General features: G+C 39.5%; 2 protein-coding genes across 2 annotated transcripts; both read left to right on the top strand.

Moving 5' to 3' along the window:
- Window positions 1-1027: 1027 nt before the first annotated feature.
- LOC310959063 (anthrax toxin receptor 1-like) lies at window positions 1028-15800 on the top strand. The gene is made up of 17 exons (XM_083930273.1): window positions 1028-1310; window positions 1871-1942; window positions 3559-3630; window positions 3843-3924; window positions 4418-4522; window positions 5035-5103; window positions 6435-6515; window positions 6609-6669; window positions 7610-7705; window positions 8440-8509; window positions 11523-11601; window positions 12207-12302; window positions 12519-12569; window positions 13693-13788; window positions 13975-14148; window positions 14451-14531; window positions 15699-15800. The coding sequence occupies exons 1-17, from the start codon at window positions 1186-1188 to the stop codon at window positions 15735-15737; spliced, it is 1449 nt and encodes a 482-aa protein (XP_083786399.1). The 5' UTR covers window positions 1028-1185; the 3' UTR covers window positions 15738-15800.
- Window positions 15801-17403: 1603 nt separating this feature from the next.
- LOC310958959 (complement C1q-like protein 2) lies at window positions 17404-18146 on the top strand (the record flags this gene model as incomplete). Its single annotated transcript, XM_083930122.1, has 3 exons — window positions 17404-17536; window positions 17635-17766; window positions 17866-18146. Exons 1-3 carry the CDS (start codon window positions 17455-17457, stop codon window positions 18144-18146), a joined length of 495 nt encoding a protein of 164 aa, XP_083786248.1. The 5' UTR covers window positions 17404-17454.
- Between the last annotated feature and the right edge of the window lie 1693 nt (window positions 18147-19839).

The following is a 19839-nucleotide window of genomic DNA, read 5'->3' as shown; positions in this document are numbered from 1 at the left end:
CACCCACACAGGTGTTTTGAGTTATTCTGGCGGATTTGACCTCTGCTTTGGTTGAAGATGAGAATTTGATGAGGTCATAAATGTCCGTCTACCACTAAGAATGATAAAGGTGTACTTTGTCCCGCCTTAACAGGTGAAACAAAGCTAACAGGAGATTCAGGAAGATGTCAATCAATCACAGTAGACACACCCGCAGAAGAAGTCTAATCAACCAGGTTAACTGAAAACACCTGTTTGGGCGTTCAGGGGCTTCAGGGAGACATGCAGCAGAAGGCCGCAGGTCGGAGTCAAACCCGCTGCCACTGCCTCAGGGACCTTTAGCCTCTTTACATGGGGTGACTGTGCCACCGGCCGCCCCCTGAATTACTATTTTTTAAAAATTCAACAGGTTTGACAATGACTTTCTATCACATTCTGTTTACATTGTAGCAGCCAATAGCGTTGGGCATTGCGGGTTGCCGGGGTTGTCTGTTGTTGCTACGGAAACAAGGAATCCTTTTGAGTTGAGAGCTAGCTAATCGATTACACACCACTTAAACAAAGACTTCCAGTTGAAGACTGGCTAACGTTAAATACTGTTAAAATTAATTGATTGGTCGAAAATTAGTCACTACCCTGTTCATCACTTGACATGGAGCAGGCTGATCGCTTGACACACTATGCAACAAACCTGGCAACCCGATTGTTGGGCACTAGATTGCGGTGTAGACTGCTCATTCTACATATTCAGCCTACCATGCTAGTACAGCAGTGATATAGCGGATATTCTATCAAATTATGAACAGTAAAAAATAACAGTATTTAAGAATAAATCAAGTATTAATACTTTGTTCTCTAATTTTGATCCCCAGTGTAGTAGCATCCCCAGTAGTATTTTTTTTTTAAAGTTGTATTTTTTTTGTAAGTTTAATTTGAAAAATCAAAAGGGAAGTCTTGTTCTGTTAGTATTGCTGCTGGGTGGATAGTGGTGTGCAGCAGCTGTGTGCCCTGCCCTGTTTCTTTCATTACCAACGAGCTGTCAGGAAACCCACATGCACTGTACTTCCACTCAGCAGTGATTCAACATGTGAACCATCGGGCTGATGCTATGAAGTTGATGGAAGCCTCATAGCTGCCTATTGGGGGATTTCTTTTTTTTACATTATTTTTTTAACACACACACTGCTGATATGAAACACATGGATTATGGATCTGATATGGATGTGTTGCCAGATCCTACTTTTCCTAAGTGTTTGTGTTAATTCATCGTTACCTGGTGGCGACGATGCTTCTTGTGATGGAGCATTTGATATTTATTTTGTTTTAGACAGGTGAGTCCTATCTGTCTGAATGCATGTGTTTGCTTGAAGGAATAAAGGCGCTCACAGGGACAGTCCAGTATAATGTGATATTTGTTAACCAAGTGCAGAGACAGTCTTGACTCAGTCCTCTCCATGTATGGCTGTGTTTAGTTCCTCTGCTGCTTCACTTCAGGTTAGACAGAGTGTATTGTAATCTTTTCTGTTCTGGCCACCAATGTGTGATATATATACAGTATACTTGGAGAAAGTACGCTCTGTTGCCTTCATAGTTTTTCTCAGGATGTTAGGTTGTTGTCAAAACTAAGTCCTTATCAGAATCTCTAACAACAGTTTATTCTGTTTATTCTGTGCAACAACAGAAGGAATTCAAACCCACTCTGCAGCACCAAAACTGAATTAATGCAGAAATATAAGAAATATGTTTGTTTAAACTGTGTGATGGAACCTCCCCACACCTGTGCCGTCTTCAGGGTCGGGCATGCTTAGTGATACATGTAGAGTTTGATATCTTTGATACTTTATGTTTGGGTGAGTTTGATTTATCGCTGTGTGGCTGCCTGTTTTTGCAGGTCAGGCAGTGTGTTTGGACACTGGGATGAGATCTACGGATTTGTGGAGCAGCTCACCAGCAGGTTTGTCAGGTAGGTAAAGTGGCTGTTGTTCTCTCTTCTGCCCCTCTGCTCCACTCATCCCCTCATCAGATTTTAGGGGGATTTTATAAATAGCCTCAAAGAATATGGAATAACCCAAAACGTTATACGGCATAGTTAAAAGCCAAGTGAAAATTGCTTTACAGACAGCCAGGCATATTAAATGTGAACTACAGTCATATTTAAACTAATAAAAAAAAGACTATTTAAACACTGGGGAGTCGTTATGGGTATTTTAAATTATAGTACAAACAGTAGTAGTGGGCAGTAAGTAGGCCATGTCTATTTTGGGCAGCAGACATCATACAAGGGCACCAAACTGCTCCAAAACCCCTCTGGGTAACGGTGCTGAGGCGGGTGTGTGTGTGTGATATCTTTAGGTTTAATACGGGGTTACTAAATATGAAATTTAAACAACTGGCCAGATGTTGAAGGTGGTGCTGACCGTAACAGACAGTCCTGTACCCCAAGGAAGTAACAGTGACATGGTGAGGAGTTCAGTTTCCTACTATGTGGAGATCGGTAGATGAGCAAGGCACTTAGATTGTCCCATGTTGTCTAGTGATTCAGATTCAGTAATAGAAGACATTTACTGAAATGAAACGGTGCTTTGAATTGTAATGTCATGGTTTCATGGTTTGTTATTTTATGCCATGTCATGTGCAACATATCATCTGCTTTGTCATGTCATGTATTGTTTATGTAAAGTAAAATCATGTTATATGCCTCGCTGTGTGTTGGCTTTACATTTCAATATACTTCGTTATATCACATTACACAAAGTTATATAATGTATTATCATGTTCTGTTACAGTGTTCATATAAATCGTATTGCACAGCTTTGTTAAATTGCTAAATTCTGATTGGTGGACCATTTTTTAATCAATAAAGCCATTTTTAAATCAATATTTTGTGTCAAATGTGTTAAGTGAGTAGCCGTGTAATAAGCAGGATAATGTTTAGCGAGCCTTTCATTATTGCGAAATAAACCCTTCGGTTGGGTGATGTTTGGGTTCTATTATTTAGACCCACTCGCTCTACACGTAATACCTTATTGTGCAGTGATGCAATTATAGCCTACTATTATTGTGGCGTGCAAGGGTTTGTCATGTCATATACTGTTATTAGAGCAGATTCAACTTTATTGACATTGCACACTATACCAGTACACCAAAAAAAGCTAATAGCAAAAGTACAGATAGAGATATATAAAGATAAACTTCAAAAGTGAGGGAAATATAGTGATGTCAATATATTCTCTGTTCAATCGAAAGCAAAACATATACATAATAGCATTTATGGGAATCATTTTTGCTGACACAAACCCACTTGTATTTTTTTTTACCTTAAAAGATACAAAATCTAGATTTTAAGTGTTTTTACTGCAGATATGATTCACAAGCTGTGTGTGTGTGTGTGTGTGTGTGTGTGTGTGTGTGTGTGTGTGTGTGTGTGTGTGTGTGTGTGTGTGTGTGTGTGTGTGTGTGTGTGTGTGTGTGTGTGTGTGTGTGTGTGTGTGTGTGTGTGTGTGTGTGTGTGTGTGTGTGTGTGTGTGTGTGTGTGTGTGTGTGTGTGTGTGTGTGTGTGTGTGTGTGTGTGTGTTTCAGCCCCAGGATGAGGGTCTCCTATATAGTCTTTTCAGCCAAAGCAGTTGTCATACTGCCACTAACTGGAGACAGGTACCCGCTTCCATTGTTTTTTTAAATCCCTACTTTCTTTCTCTCCTTCTCTGCCACTCCTAACTCTCCTAACCCATCTTCCTTTCTCTTCCCCTCACTGAAAAAAGATAACATGAAACAGATAACCAGATCACACAGAAACTGCATGACAGAAACTCTTATCAGTCTTTATTTAAACTGTTATTCATTTTTTGTGTCATGTGTCTGCACAGGTCTAAGATAGATGAGGGTTTGGAGAAGCTGAGCCAAATCAAACCTGCAGGTGAAACGTACATGCACGAAGGCATGAAAGCGGTAGGTACGCTCATCTAACATTGCGATTACCTGCCAGGAAACATATTTCAAACACAGATGATCATTTTCAACATAAACCAGGGACAAGGTCTGCAATTAAATGAATAATAATAATAAAAAAAAGAATGACATGGTATGGAGGGAATTTAACACAATCAACCTACTAATATATGAGAATAGACATTTTAAAATCTACCCTAAAACACTTAAACAAGCAGGAGAAAAACTGCTGCTATGTGCATATATATGTTGGTCCAAACTGTACACTGTTAAATTATTTAAAGATAAAAAAAACAAAAAGTAAAGATGACACTATGTTAACAGAAATTTTAAGCAGCTCCAAAGGGGTCTGGGAACAGAAAATGTTTCAGCAATCCAAACAGTAAAAGTGCCATTATCATTTTAGAGCAACACACGTGCACAGTATGTGTGTGAGCTGCACGGAGTTTCTTCTGTTTAGACTGAAGGGTTCGACTCAACTTTCACTCTTCAGGTGTCGGAGCAGATGAAGGCCCAAACTTCACCCTCGTCCACCATCATCATCGTTCTGACCGATGGCAAGCTGGAGGTCTACCCCTATGAACTGACTGTACAGGAGGTATTAAACACCCGCACACTTGACTGAAGATAACGGTTTGTTTTGTATTTTTACCATGTGCTTTGTGTTTTTATTGTTTGGGTTGTTTTTTTTTTATACTGAGGCTGTTTGAGAAGACACGCTGACACATACACATACTTCACAAGTCACTCTGTTGTTTTACTGGATAACAACACTCTAATAACAGACTCAAGGATATGTGTATCGTGTTGCGTTAATTGATCTAGTTACTGTTGAAAGAAGCAAAACATTTATCACTCTTAAATCATACAGTATGTTTTGCAATATAATAACATTCCTGCACAACTAAAAACAAACACTTTAATTAAAGATATACGCGGACGTATTCTTATGCTCATATTACATTGTACATTTTTATACTTTTACGTTTGTTGTTGTGCGCCAAATCGTCACCAAGTCAAATTAAATGGATGTAGAAACATATTTGACAATAAGCTGTTTCTGATTCTGATTTATAATCAAGGGTTCACTCTTTGTGTTATGCTTACCAGGCCGACAAAGCCAGAGGGTTTGGAGCCAGAGTGTACTGTGTTGGGGTCATGGACTTTGACCACAAACAGGTAGGAGGAATTTTTTGGCCTCTGACAGCCATGCAGCACTGTGAGAAAGTACACTTCTCTCTGTTACTGATACTGTTGGTTGTTTAAACACTGATCATTTATTTGTCTTTCTTCGTGTGTGTGTGTGTGTGTGTGTGTGTGTGTGTGTGTGTGTGTGTGTGTGTGTGTGTGTGTGTGTGTGTGTGTGTGTGTGTGTGTGTGTGTGCGCGCGTGTGTGTGTGTGTGTGCGTGCGTGTGTGTTTGTGTGTGTGGGTGTGTGTGTCAGCATGTGTTAGGTTAGGTTGTGGTCAGATTTTCAATAAGCTGTTGTTTTTGGGCCCGGATTTATTAACACACCTTGACCTGTTGCTTAGTTTATTTGAAACTCCTAAGGACAGAACAGCCAGCAGCTGGCAGGGATTTGTAGTTTGTGGTTTATGGTTTATGCAAAAACATGGAATATTCTTTGTAGGGCAGCATGTTTTGAGCTTCTTATTCCATCTTATCCTTGGAGAACTCCATGTGCAGGTATCAGGTTATTGAAAGAGAGCATTGTGTTTGGAATAAAAGAAGTAAGGAGGATGAAACCCCCGTTGTGTTTTTCCTGCTGAATAAGAATGAGCCCAAACATCTTTTGCTGACTGTGTTAACTGTACAAAATGCAAAAGAAAAAAGGCATTTTCCTATAAAACACCTGGATAATAACAACAATCGGTCCAAAGTGTTTGTAGCCAACCTATGATATCTGGTCTTTAACACTGGATCACAAGTTATCCATAATGAAATGTACACTGCAAAGAAAAAAAACTGTAATTACATTTGAGAAATATGATACAACAATATTTCATCTAAAGTGGCATCTATTGTTGCACAACCCCCACACTGAAGCACTCCTTTATCACATTATAGTGACAGTATTGATCTGTAATAAGTATAAATAAGCAGATCTGAATGGCTTCAAAATTACACAACTCAAAACTGTCTGGGAAAGTATTTAGTAGTCAACGGGTGCACGCATGTTTCTTCCCGGTTACTGACCGAGTGTACTTTGCGGTCTGAGGAGGAAATAATTACATCACTCTCTAATTAAATAATGCCAGGCAAGCTTCCTGCTCTGCTATCATTAAGGCAGGAGATGAAAGCTTCAGCCTGCTGTCCAGAGCTTTCATCTCCTAGAAACAGACTTTCCCTCCCTAAACGCTGCTGAAGCACTTAACCAGAACGAGCTGAAGACCTCCCAGAGAGACAGCAAGAAGTGAACATGTATAATATAAATATAGTTGTTCATATATGAGATCTTCAAATTAATTTGATGTTGGGTAAACTGCAGCTCTGTTCATTTTTTGTCTCAGCTCGCCGAAATAGCAGACAGCACGGACCAAGTCTTCCCAGTGCTGTCCGGGTTTCATGCCCTCAAAGACATCGTCAATTCGGTGAGGGTCACATCACAGTACACAAGAACATTTAAAGGCTCACGGTGTGAAAGTGACATCAGACTGACAACCAACATCTGTATCTCCACACAGATCCTGAAGCAGACATGCGCAGACGTATTTACAATAGAGCCATCAAGTGTTTGTGTGAACGGTAAGTTAGTGGTGAAGAGTTAGTTCCATCTGTAGTATTTGAATATGATGATGCATGGTGCAAATAAATAATATTATAATGTAAAAGGAATTTCTAGCCACACTAGCAGCATTTCTCTAGTGATTGAAATGTTGGTTTGTTGGTCCAGATTAGAATATCTCAACATAAATTTGTTGAATTGCCATGAAAATCTGTACAGGCGCTCATGGTCCCCAGATGATGACGGCCAATGACTTTGATGCTCCCCTGACTTCCTTGTAGCGCAACTATGAGGTTCATATTCGTGGTTATTACGAATAAGAAATCATGTTTTTTAAAGAATAAAACAGGAGTTCCGCAGGGTTCTGTTCCTGGTCCACGTTTAGTTTATATATTAATGGCTTACCACATGTATGTCTTGGAGCAGGTTTTCAGATGTATGCAGATGATACAGTTATATATGTATCAGGTAGAACTACTTTGTCAGTTTGCGCTGTCATATAATTTACAGTCCATAGTAGCAGGATTTGAAAACTCATGTCCTACACTCAATGTTTATGTTGTTGTAAGTTTGCATCTTGTATTGATTTGTTTGTATTTCCTTGTTGAAGTCTTAAGTTTTTAGTGAATGTACCTATTGTGGAGTTTCCGAGTACTAACTCTTATGTATTTGTCTTTTATTGTTAAATTATATTGAACTTTATTGTCATTGCACAAAGTACTAAGGTACTAAGACAATGAAATTTTAGCATCTAAACAAAAGTGCACAAAAGTAATAAGTAAGATACATGATTTACAGAAAACATAGAATGAATAGAATATACTGTAGAATAATCATGGTTGTAGACTCTTAGATTTGTATTTGTTTAATCACCATATTTGGTGTTTAATAATTGCTGTTTCTGTTTGCTGCTATTTAAGTACTATGTCACAGTATTGTAACATATCTGATGTTTCTCAGAGTCTTTCAGTGTGGTGCTGAGGGGCAGTGGCTTCAGCGGATCCAGGAGGACGGACAACATCCTTTGCTCCCTCACTGTCAATCAAGAGACATACGGTCAGTAAGTGCCACACACTTTGGGATAACATCATCTATTAAGTGAAATGTGATACAACGTGCAGATGTCTGTGCCGCAGTGGAAAGTCAGAGTCATGACATCCAGAAACAAACAGTGGCTGCTCTTTATTGACTTCAGCTGGAGAACAGAGGACACATTGTGAGACTGAGCAGAGAGAGAGGACATGTTCTCTGTCTCTTATCAGATCTGTATCGTCTTGATGTCACTGAGAGGACATGAATGGAAAACACATGACTGTAACTTATCTTCCTTTTCTTTTTCTAAGCAGCATGTTTTTATCATTTCTGCTGGAATTGATCTTTTTATTTGTATTTGTCTTCTTTTTGTTTTTGTTTTTGCTTTGAATCTTTATTTTGGCTGTGATGTGGCTTTGTAATTTCCCAGGAGTGAAAATGCATATATATATATGTATTTAAATTAAAATGGTTACAGGGACATTGCTAATTGTTAAACAAGTTTTTATTATTATTAATACTATTATTTGTATGGCTCTTTTGCCTTTATTATAGTGCAGTTGAAGATTGATAGGAAATGGTTGGGGGGGGGGGGGGGGGGGGGGCTGACATGCAGCAAAGAGGCCCATTTGTTGTGCAAGCCAACTAAACTTATTTGTAACTTTCTGTATATTTTTATTTATGTTATGTTATTTCAAGCACATCCTTTCTTCATAGACAATAACACTCACAGTCTGTCCATCTCTGTTTCTTCTCAGACCAGAAGCCAAAAGTAGTTAGAGACGGCTATCTGCTGTGTCCAGCCCCTGTTCTGCATGAGGTCGGACAGTAAGTCAAGACACACGTGAATATGCACAGTGTTCGTCACTGTGTAAACTGTAGACAAACGTCAAGGTTTGAAAAAAACAAAAAACAACTAAACTTAATGTCAGCACAAGGTTTCTTCCTCATGGCAAAAAAATAAAATCACACTATAAATAACCCTTTAGCATTCCTTTAAAAATATCTATGTCAGTGATTAGCAACAACTCTGATTTTGGTGGATTGCATCAAACGGTGCTCCATAATAGAGCAGTAAGAAACAGTGAAAACCAGGCAAATAGCATGTATTTGACCATAGGGTAAAATTTGCTCCATATGGTGGAAAATAGTAAAAATTACAATTTTGAAGCCAGGGCACTAGATTGGAAGCTTGATATAATAGAGTATGTGATTTTATGTTGTAATGGCAGTGGGTGCAAAAATGATGGTCTTAATGGTTTTCAATGGGAACATTTTTATCCTTTAGAGTCTGAGCGTCTGTATTTTGGCTACAGAGTTTATTTTAGACCTATAATAGGAGTTGAAGTTGAACTTCCAAAAGAAACTTCACACCCTTGCCAAAATGTACGCCAAATGCATGAACGCAGCCAAAATAACCGAAAGCCAAAAATGTCCTAATTGTTGCACAAGGATTCAAATAAAATCAAAACTGTGTTGATATAGTGCCACATCATTCTGGTCATTTATTTAAAGTTAATGGTGTATAGTTACAGTTACCCACAAAATAAACAGTAGCCACAAGAATTTCCACACTTGTGTTTGAACACCTAAAATAGACCGAAGCTTATGCATGGTCAGTTTTTTGTCCTCTCTGACCTTTTTTTCTGTCTTCTTTCTTTGTTGTGCAGTAAAACCTTTATGATTCAAATGAGGTCTTACCAAAGGCTGGGGGTTTGTTGAAAATATCTTAAAGATATGAGCATCTCCATGCCCTGTCAGTCTTAAGTCTCACCGTCAAGCCAATACTGAGCCTGTGTTTACCTTAAATAGAAAAAAACATATTTTTTGTGAAAAAAATCAATTTTGGAAAGTGAGTAGGCATTACATCATTTTATAACATCACTATTTTGGCATTTCTCTGACGACACCGGCTCGACCCAGGGGCTTATAATGATCATCATAGACCCAACGCTAAATAATGTAAATTAATAATCTAATGTCTTTCTGAAAGTATATAGAAACAACAATGAAAGTATATTTGTAGATCACCACGCTCCAGTTTATCAGTTTCAAACCATCAGAGTTTTCTCCTTTGTCTAATCAAAACACTAGGCCTGTGCATATGCAGCAAGTTGAAATTAGAAACTAGACGTGTGTGTGTGTGTGTGTGTGTGTGTGTGTGTGTGTGTGTGTGTGTGAGTGTGTGTGTGTGTGTGTGTGTGTGTGTGTGCGCGTGTGTGTGCGTGTGAGTGTGTGTGCGTGTGTGTGTGTGTGTGTGTGTGTGTGTGTGTGTGTGTGTGTGTGTGTGTGTGTGTGTGTGTGTGTGTGTGTGTGTGTGTGTGTGCACGTGAGTGTGCGTGTGCGTGTGTGATGGAGAGAGAAACAGTGTTTACAGTACAACTATCAGCAGCTTAAAAGTGTTGGATGAACTGAAGCCAGTCTGACCAGAATATCTCTGTGGCATTTAGAGAGCGAGCCAAAGCTGATTTAACTTCACCCACTTCAAACAGCGCTGTCTCTCTCCGCCTCTATCCGTCCCCCGTCACCTTGCGCTTTCCATAATGTCTCACCCACTCTGTAACACTCCCTCTTTATGGGAACACTCATGCATTGTTTTGTAACTTCTCAGGGACAGAGCTGAAACGATGTTGGAACCGAAACAATATTTATCTGCAAACTAGAATGGCAAACGAGGGGAAATCTGCACAAAAAAAGATAAGAATATAAATGGCAATTGCTTCCCTTTTTAGTGAGTCAATGTTCTTGGCACTAATGGTGTTAGAAGGTCAACAGGGAAACTGAGAAGATTACCTATAAACATACCCCAGCTACAGTATAAGGTAGTGCTTCTCAAACTTGATGACAAGATCTTTTAATATGTGTAAATTAATACGCAATAAGGGCCTAATAAGTCCTTATAGGATTGTGGGTTGCATTATATAGAAAATGTATTTAAAAGCTGTTCATAATTGCATAATGAAGGATTTGTCAACCGTAATAATGGACTGGTCTCACTTTTGATCTGGTAGCTGCAAAAAGAATAGTTAACTGCTAATAAATGCATAGTAATGTCTGCTTATACATGTCTTATAATCTAACATTAAATGTGTTTATGATAATATTTGAAACACTTACATAGTCTTATATACACATACAAATTTGCATAGGCATCTTAAAAGTCCCTTATTACCCATGAACTAACACTTGTTTGTGTTTGTTTATTTTTTTTATAAACAAGTCAAGACATAGATAGGAATAAATAACAACAACAAACAGACAACTGGACATTCCAGGCAATGTTTGCAAAGCAATGAAAAGCATAAAACCAAATTTAAATGTCCAACAATTTTTCCTTACAAGCTCGAAAGGGAGTGAGAAGAAGAATAACTTATTTAATCTCACCCCTAATAATAATAATAATGATAATATTATTGATGATGAAATGATAACATATCAATAGTTATTTGTTGTATTACCAATTACATACTATATAAATTATATTTTCAAGATATTTTTTTGTATGCTTATGTATTTTTCACAGGAAATTCTTTTTGAAGTTTATGTATTTGTCATAGAAAATACACAATTCATGTAAGATATAAAGTTATATACAATTTATAATTTACAATAACTAATTATTCATTTGAGATACAATTTAATTTACATGGACCTTAACATAAAGCTTTACCCTGTTAAGTCCTTAGTTATCAATAAATCTTCTCCACCGTAAACACACACGTGCGGCCTCTCACACTGGCCCTCACTGTATTTTCCACCACACACTGACAGCTTGGTGAACATCACACGTCGCTTTTTTTCTTCTGGTGTTGTTTTCAGTGATTCTGTCTAATACTTACAGATCAATCGAGGTGCTGGTTAGCCTGAACAATGGACAGTCCTACATCTCCAGTCCCATCACCATCTATGCAACAACATGTGTGAGTATCAATCATGATAATAACCACAGTATCAATACAGGGAATTCTGCAGTCTTATACAACAAAATAGTCAACTTAGTGTCTCTGACTAAGATTATTACCCTCTGGCAGACGTTTCAGGTCGGACTAAATGCTTGGACTAATAGACATAAGAACAGTTTTTATCCCAAAGCTATAACAGTGAATTAACACTGCAAATACCATGCTCAGGGTCTCTGCAATCTACTGTTTTTTGTTTTGTCTCCTTAAGCTGCTACTGTGTGTGTGTGTGTGTGTGTGTGTGTGTGTGTGTGTGTGTGTGTGTGTGTGTGTGTGTGTGTGTGTGTGTGTGTGTGTGTGTGTGTGTGTGTGTGTGTGTGTCTCTGTGTGTGTGTGTGTCTGTGTGCGCGTGTGTGCGTGTTGGTGTGTAAGCTTGTCGATTGAAATGTGTCTTTTTAAAGGTCTAGCCTATTCTTTTTTATGCTTTTAAGACAATTAATTAATTCATACACACATGTCTCAGTGCTATTGGTGCCAGTGTAATGATGAATGAACACAAGACACATAAACACATCTCCAGGTGCATGGTATAACAAGTGTAGCTGATCAGTGTGTGTTTATTGCAGTCAGATGGGACCTGGGCTCTCTGGTTGCTGTTGGCTCTGTTGCTGTTACTGGCTCTGGCTTTATTCTGGTGGTTCTGGCCTCTGTGCTGCACCGTGGTGAGTTTACAGTTTATGAATGTGCGCATATATCTCCTATTCAGGGCATGTGGAAGCATGAACCATATAATCCAGTGCTATTGTTATTTATGGAAGTAGCCCACAAGTTTTAAGTGTTGCCATTAGGTCATTGCTCCCTATGGTAACACTTCTGGTTGTTTTTTTTTGTCCACAGACAATGTTAAGTTTATTTCTTTTTCCTACTGTTTCTTACAGGTGATCAGAGACCCACCTCCCTCTCGCCCTCCTCCTCCACCTCCTGTGATTGTGAGTAGAGCAAAGACTTTTGAAAACCGCATTTCCCTTACGTCACCAGTATGTTTCTGAAGGGGCGTTTTGCATTGATTGACTGACAGACAGTGAAGAAGCAGAGTAGGGATTTCTGCCACAACTGAAAAAATGTCTTAAGACGTCAAAACTACTTGTAGTATAAAGACCAACTTGGCTGGTGTCCTTCATCAGGAGTCATCATCTGGGTTTTCTAGGGTTCCTGTTCTACATCTTTCCTTATATATAAGGTTGCTGATAAATTCTGAACATATGGCCTAATGAAAAGCAACCATGTAAAGCACAATTTAACAAAACAATCAAAGCTCTTCACATGCATAGTTCAGTTCAGACAGGTTTAATGATCCCCCTGAAGAGAAAAGGCTTTCTTAAGTGGTTTAGGCGAGACAAAGTTCATTTCATTTTCATTCTCTTGCTTATTACGTGATGTTTTAAGAGTTACACAATTTTAATAAAAATGCCCTGTATTTCCCTGAGGTTGGATAAAAAAAACTTTTTGTGGTGAATTTGATTTGTAGAACTTCGAGGAACCTCTTTAACTGTACTGTGTGTTTTATAGCTCCATGCGGACTGGGTTTTTTTATGTACTGTACACAAAAAAAGAACACAACTATTTAAAGAAGTGCAGCTGCAGCACCTGTCAATCTAGCAAACACACTTTTCAACATACCTCACATTTTTTAATTGCCACTGAGACATTTAAGAGAGGGTGAAATTAGCTAATTAGACCATAATGTAGAGAAAAAGGTGATCATTTCAAGATGGAAGAAGTTAAATAGATCTGCTGGTGCTTGAGACTTTGTGGGGGCAGCATCTACTGGTTGTTAGTGGTACTGCATCACTTGAGCATTGGCTTCAGCTTTCATCCAGGGTGGTTTCTGTTCTGCGTGGACTGATTATCAAATGTTTGTCACAGCATTAAATGTCCATATTAAGTTCAGGTAGGACTGAATGACCCTAAAATGTAGATCATCCTTTCTATTCACAGTATAAAAGCACTGTTATCACAATACGCAGGGGCTATTACCCTATACCCCCCCCCCCCCCCCCCCCCCCCCCTTGGAACCCACTGTCATTTCAATCTACCTTTGTTGTTTTCAAGGAGCCAGAAGAAGATCTTTTGCCCAAACACAGGTGGCCTAGAGTGGATGCTTCATACTATGGAGGCAGAGGCCCTGGAGGGATCAAGCGCATGGAGGTAAACACACAACAATAATCACATAAAAGATCCACAGTGTTTCACATTGTTGTGTTTTTACCAACATTCATTTTAAATAATGAAATAAGCAATCTCCAACATATTTGAAAAGCATTGACGCACACACTGGTTAACGGCACTAACAGACAAGTCTGTGATGTCTGTGTTTTGTACCGTGGTCTGAAGGTGCGCTGGGGGCAGATGGGGTCCACTGAGGAAGGGTCACGTCTAACGAAAGCCAAAAACGCTGTGGTCACAATGCCAGAGGGAGTGGAGGAGGCCGTCGTGCCCCGGCATCCACCAAGACCTCCCCCGATCTACAACTCCCCATCCCAGTCCAAATGGTACACCCCTATCAAGGTGAGACAGTAACCTCATTAATCATCAGTAATTACTTTTCACATTAAAGGCTCTTTGCATTAGATGATCTTTCTCTTTAATGTGTGTAGCTGCACTGTCCAGATTTATATATAATATTATATACTGTTTGAATGGTAAATATTTACTGATCTAAGGCTTAAATATCTGATTCTGACTGTTACTGTTGTTCCTTCACCCTCACTCACATTCACAAAAACATGTTATGATGTTCATACCACTCTTTATCTGTATTTTTATCTTGTGTTTTGAAATGAATTGACCCCATTTGATTTGACTTTCAGGGGCGTTTCGATGCATTGCGGGCATTACTGAGGAGACAGTACGACAGAGTGGCAATCATGAGGCCGACACCTCAGGACAAAGTAAACAAACATCTTCCCTCCAAACGAATTAAACGTGATGAAAGAAAACACTGCTGCTTTTCAATTTAGAATATTTTGAACTTCTTTTTTTCCTCACCACAGAGGAATAATTCTGTTTTTGTCCCCATTTCATTTGATTAGAAACGGATCCACCCTCTCCACCCTCTTTAGATGATAACAGAAAATAATACATCCCAATCCTCCCTCTCTAATTATCTACCCAAGAGACAAATAACAGCTTTCTGCATCAACTAAACATGGCCGCTGCCTCACTGAAAATGCTTCTCGTGTCCATACGTCAGTGCTGTGGTGCTGCCTGCCTTTCTATAGTTTGAGTTTTGCCTATGATAATGGCCATAAATAATAGAATGTTACTTTTATTGAATGACTAATGTCATACTTTTTAGACAGAGAAGGTTTAGATACTGTCAACAGAAACAAAACTAAAGATTAAAGCAACACAGGAGGCATGTGGTGTGGTGGTTAGCACTGTGGTTAGCCCTGTCACATCACAGAGGGAGGGTTTCTGGTTCAAATCCTGGCTGGACCCTTCTGTGTGGATGTTCTACCTGTGTCTTTTCTCCGGGTTCTCGGTTTTCCTCCCACAGTCCAAAGAAATGCATGTTAGGTTCATTGATGACTCTAAATTGCCCCTAGGTGTGAATGTGAGTGTGAATGGTTGTCTGTCTCTGTTTGTCTCTATGTGCCCTGTTATAGACTGGCATCCTGTCCAGGGTGTACCCCTGTCCAGGTCATGCCCGACGTCAGCTGGGATTGTTGAAGATGGATGGATGAAGGGTTCGGCAACACTTGAAAGCTTGAATGGGCTACAGACCTTCCAATGTTTAAGGATTGTTTTTTTCTTACAGTATTTCCTGATCTGATTTTGATTATTTATCCTCATATTTTGTCCTTCTCTGTGAGGTGATAAGTGCCCTTATCCAAGGCCAGTACGAACTCCAATGTGATTTTTCTTTCTTTCTTTTTTTTGCACAACTACGAGGATAAATTAACACATAACATGCAATGCTCCTGGTTTGCTTGTGTTGTTTTATATCATATTCTGTTTACAAACTTAGAATATGCCACTTGTTCTATCTGTGGATGTTATTTTACTGCAACAAATGTCTGTATCTGACTGTAGCGTCTGTCTTCTGTTGTCTCCAGGGCCGCTGCATTAACTTCACCAGAGTTCAGAGTCACTGATGTTCAAACATGAGGATCGACACTTTTCACTTTATTACAGTTTTTGGCCAATGATGACTGAAGTAAACCTATTATTGTTTGGATTCAACTTGTATTGTAAATAAATGTCTTTACTATATCTAACACTGTTGTTATTACATTTTGAAATATGTATATAATAAGATTAAGCATTTTGATACTTTCATAGTATTTATATAGCAACTCGACCTGCTTTATAATCAACAAGGTGTGTGTGTGTGTGTGTGTGTGTGTGTGTGTGGGGGGGGGGGGGGGCATAATATATGGTCAATGTGCCTAATTGTGGCCAAATTGTTACAGAGATATTCAGCGGTGGTGTCTATTGTGTGAATTCCTGGATACAAAATTTTTCATCTGTAGTGGTCCCAGTAATTAAAAAATGAATGTTATTTTGTTAAACAGACCAAACCAATTATGAACATACCCACAGCCTCAAATGGTCTTAAGGAGCTGCAGCACTTATTGATATTGATAATAATAATAATTTTAATACTGCCCTCCTGTGATAAAAGTTGAGTACTGCATCAAAGGGTTTGCACCGACCTCATACCGTGAGAGGGTGGGGCATGAGATTTTTTTTTGGTTCGTTTCAATCTAATTTTGAGGCAAAATCTGACATTACATTCAATCGTCAACTTTTATTCCAATTAACATTTTAGCAAGCGGTGGTTGCGGGGGAGATTTAGGGGGAGAGAAAAGTCAACGGTAGATAACAGAAAAAATGAATGAAGTGGGCATGTCTGTAAAGGGGAGGCTCGTGGGTGCCCATTTCATTCAGATATCTTGAGGTCAGAGGTCAAGGGACCCCTTTGAAAATGGCCATGCCAGTTCTTCCCTCACCAAAATTGAGCCAACTTTGTAGTGTTATTTAACCCCCTTTCCAGCCAAGCTAGCAAGACATGGTTGGTACTTGAAAGACAAAAAGAAAAGAAAAAATCTTCCTATTGCTTAAGTATGTTTGTTACTACCAGAAGGCTCCTGACAACAGAACAAGATACAAGAAAACAAGAAAAATCATACATACGATGTAAAAGACTACCATGAAAGGAAACCTCAGTCCCCCTCAGTCATGTTAAAAGGCCTTGGCATTAGAATAAATGTGTTTCTTTGACTGTTTGTCTCTCTGTGTGTGTATTAATAAACACGGTGTACACACAGCTGTGGCCTGCGTGACAGGGCACCATAGCAAAATCGTTCCACTCTCCGTAGCAGCTTGTATTTTCTCACCGGCGCTGAGATCAAATTGAATCATCTGAGGCTTTAACAAACAAAAACACTTGTTGTTTTTCCCATCCGTTCAGCCAGCTGAAGTTTGGAGACTATATAAGCCTTTCTCCCTGTGCCTTTGTGAAGACGTGTACCTGTGATGATGAGGGTTGCTCTTGGTTTGCTGTATCTGCTCGGCCTGTGCGGGTCAGGGGCTCTAGGGGAGGGCGGAGGCCTCGGGGGTGTGGGTGAGATCAGCCAGTCTCAGGAGACCACAAATCAAACTAACCCTGACATCTGGGCGGAGGTGAGGGAACTGAGAGACAAGGTGGTGGAGCTCAACGTGTACGTGCAGCTGCTGTGGAGACAGAATTCTGGTACAGACTGGTTACTTTTCATGCATTCAGCATTGATAATGTTGTCCTTTTAAGTGGTGTGTTAAGTTGCCATGGACACTTAGAGTAGTTTCAAGTATGTTTTTATAACTCCAGACATGCAGACCAGACTGAGCCGCAGTGAGAGTGAACTTCGTGTTACCAAGTCCAGGATTGACCAGCTGGAGGGAGAAAATGCAGGTGATGATTGTGTCTTTTTTCCACAGCACACACACATACATTACTTATTTAGTCCAGGTGAAGTTGAATAACATACAATGACTTTTTTTGTGTGTTAGCAGAGAAACCAAAGGTGGCGTTTTACACCGCTCTAACTGATGCAGGATATGTCGGACCGCACAACACAGACATCCCACTGAAATACAGCAAGGTCTTCACCAACATTGGCAATGCTTACAATCCAGCTACAGGTATGAACGCACTGCAGGTCACATGAACACAAGCGGGCACGGAAATCTACGCAAATCAGTTGTTTCACTGTATTTCCTTTTTCTTCTCTTATTCTGTAGGTTTCTTCACAGCACCAGTCAAAGGGGTGTACTATCTCCAGTTCACTGTGTGTGGTAACCACACAGGTCTTATGGGCGTATATGTGTACAAGAACAACAAGAGGATCATGTTTAATGTGGAGTGGAAGGAGGAAACACTTTTTAAGTATTTCACTAACTCTTTTGTTCTGGAGCTGATGGCAGGAGACGAAATCCACCTGGTTCTCCCATCGACCCATGTTGTCTATGACGATGGAGATAACCACAGCACCTTCAGTGGCTCTCTTCTCTTCACACTGTAAGGCTGCTGTTTAGGCTGCTGTTTGACTGATTCGTCACAAACCCCGTTGTTATTGACGCAACAGTGCGATCGACTGCAAGGGATGTGATTCTGAATCTGACTTTTCCTCTTGTGTCATCGCATGAAAACAACAAATAAATCAGAGACTCATTGATGTTGTGTTTTTTTATCATTGATGGTAGGTCTTCATATGGAAACTTCACATGAAGTGCATTTATATGTTCACATACTGAAACTGTTTAGATTGAAATCTGGAACAATGCTGTTTTGTTGATACTCTACATGAGCCATATTTACTAAGTGAGAGACAAAATCTATGTCGGTGGCTGAAATGTCACCATTTGTGCAATGTACCATCATAGACAGGGGAATTAGGTAACTTATAATTTCAAACATCACATTGTTTTTATCACCATAGAAATATTGCAAAAAATATATATTTTTTAAACTTTTAGTGATGCAAAAACTGTTAACTCCTCGCGCTTCTCTTGTCTTGATCAAATCAAAGCTTTGAAACAACTACAGAACACAACTGCTAGGCTTTTAACCAGAACCGAGGCGAATCACATCACTGCTTTAGCCTCTTTACATTAGCTCCCTGTTTGTTTTAGGAGAGATTTTAAGATTGTGTTGATAATTGATCTGTGTTTTTCAACTTTGACCCTCTCACAGTGTGTTTTCGGTTCATGAAAGTTAATTGTAACATTTTGGTTGTCAAAATTTTCAACCGACTCTGTGTCACTGTGGGATGGGCAGTACATGCACATGAACGCCGCCAGCACCATCAGTTTCCCTCTTTAATGTTTAGCTTAGCACAGCACTATTGAAACAACACTGGCTTATCGCTCAGCTCCGCCCTCTCATCCAAATATGGTAACTTCCGGTAACTTCTTGTTGCAAAAAACCAAGATGTTCAATGGCTAAAAAATGCCAAACTCTAGGCTTCAGAACAGTAGTCCACAAACCAATGGGTGATGTCACAGCTATGTCTTGTCAATTCCATAGACTGTGTAAAAAATGGACGTACCATACCCGTTGGGGTCTGTTCTCTCAACTTGATCCAATCGTCCTCATCTATGGGAGTCGCCATCTCGTCAGACTTTAACTCCCCCTCATTTCCTCTTACCAAGCAATGCATTGAAGTGACATTGGGGGGAGGGAGATACGTCCATCTGTGTGTCATTTCCCTCCTAGGCGACGTGAGGGCCAAAGGTTAGCTGTCACTCAAGAGGCCGCGCCCCTAAATATTCATAAATTTTAACCTCCAATAAAATTAAAACTAGCCACAAAAACATTTACCCCCCTCAGTGTTGTCATGGAGATATGACCTAAACATACAGACTACAATGTTTTTTTTTTTTACCAGGCCTTAAATAGGTTTAATTATGCTGTGAAAACGGTCTGTTTAACATGGGGGTTAAATGAAAATTTCTCAATTATGAAACCTTCCCCTAGTGGCCACTGGGCGAACTGCAGTTTTTGGCACTTACGTATTGGATCAACCAGGAAGTTGCTGTGGTGGGGGCTTGGGCTTGGTGTATGCACGATCTGAGGTGCGCATGTGCAGCTAGCTACGGCTACATCATTTCATCAAAAAGAAGAGAGAGAGAGAATGGCTGTATATATACTAACACGTGTATTTTTTTTTATTAAGTGATGCAGTACATGACATAAGTGAGCAATTCGACCAAAAA

This window comes from Echiichthys vipera (assembly GCF_963691815.1).
Source record: "Echiichthys vipera genome assembly, chromosome: 16".
Lineage (NCBI taxonomy): Eukaryota > Metazoa > Chordata > Actinopteri > Perciformes > Trachinidae > Echiichthys > Echiichthys vipera.
Note: the sequence above shows the minus strand (reverse complement) of the source record. Positions and strands in the feature narration are given on the sequence as shown.

Coding starts and splice junctions, on each gene's coding strand:
- LOC310959063 (XM_083930273.1), top strand. CDS start 1,186: ATGGATCTGATATGGATGTGTTGCCAGATCCTACTTTTCCTAAGTGTT. Junction 3,925..4,417: donor TGCACGAAGGCATGAAAGCG/GTAGGTACGCTC, acceptor TTCACTCTTCAG/GTGTCGGAGCAGATGAAGGC. Junction 6,670..7,609: donor ATCAAGTGTTTGTGTGAACG/GTAAGTTAGTGG, acceptor GATGTTTCTCAG/AGTCTTTCAGTGTGGTGCTG.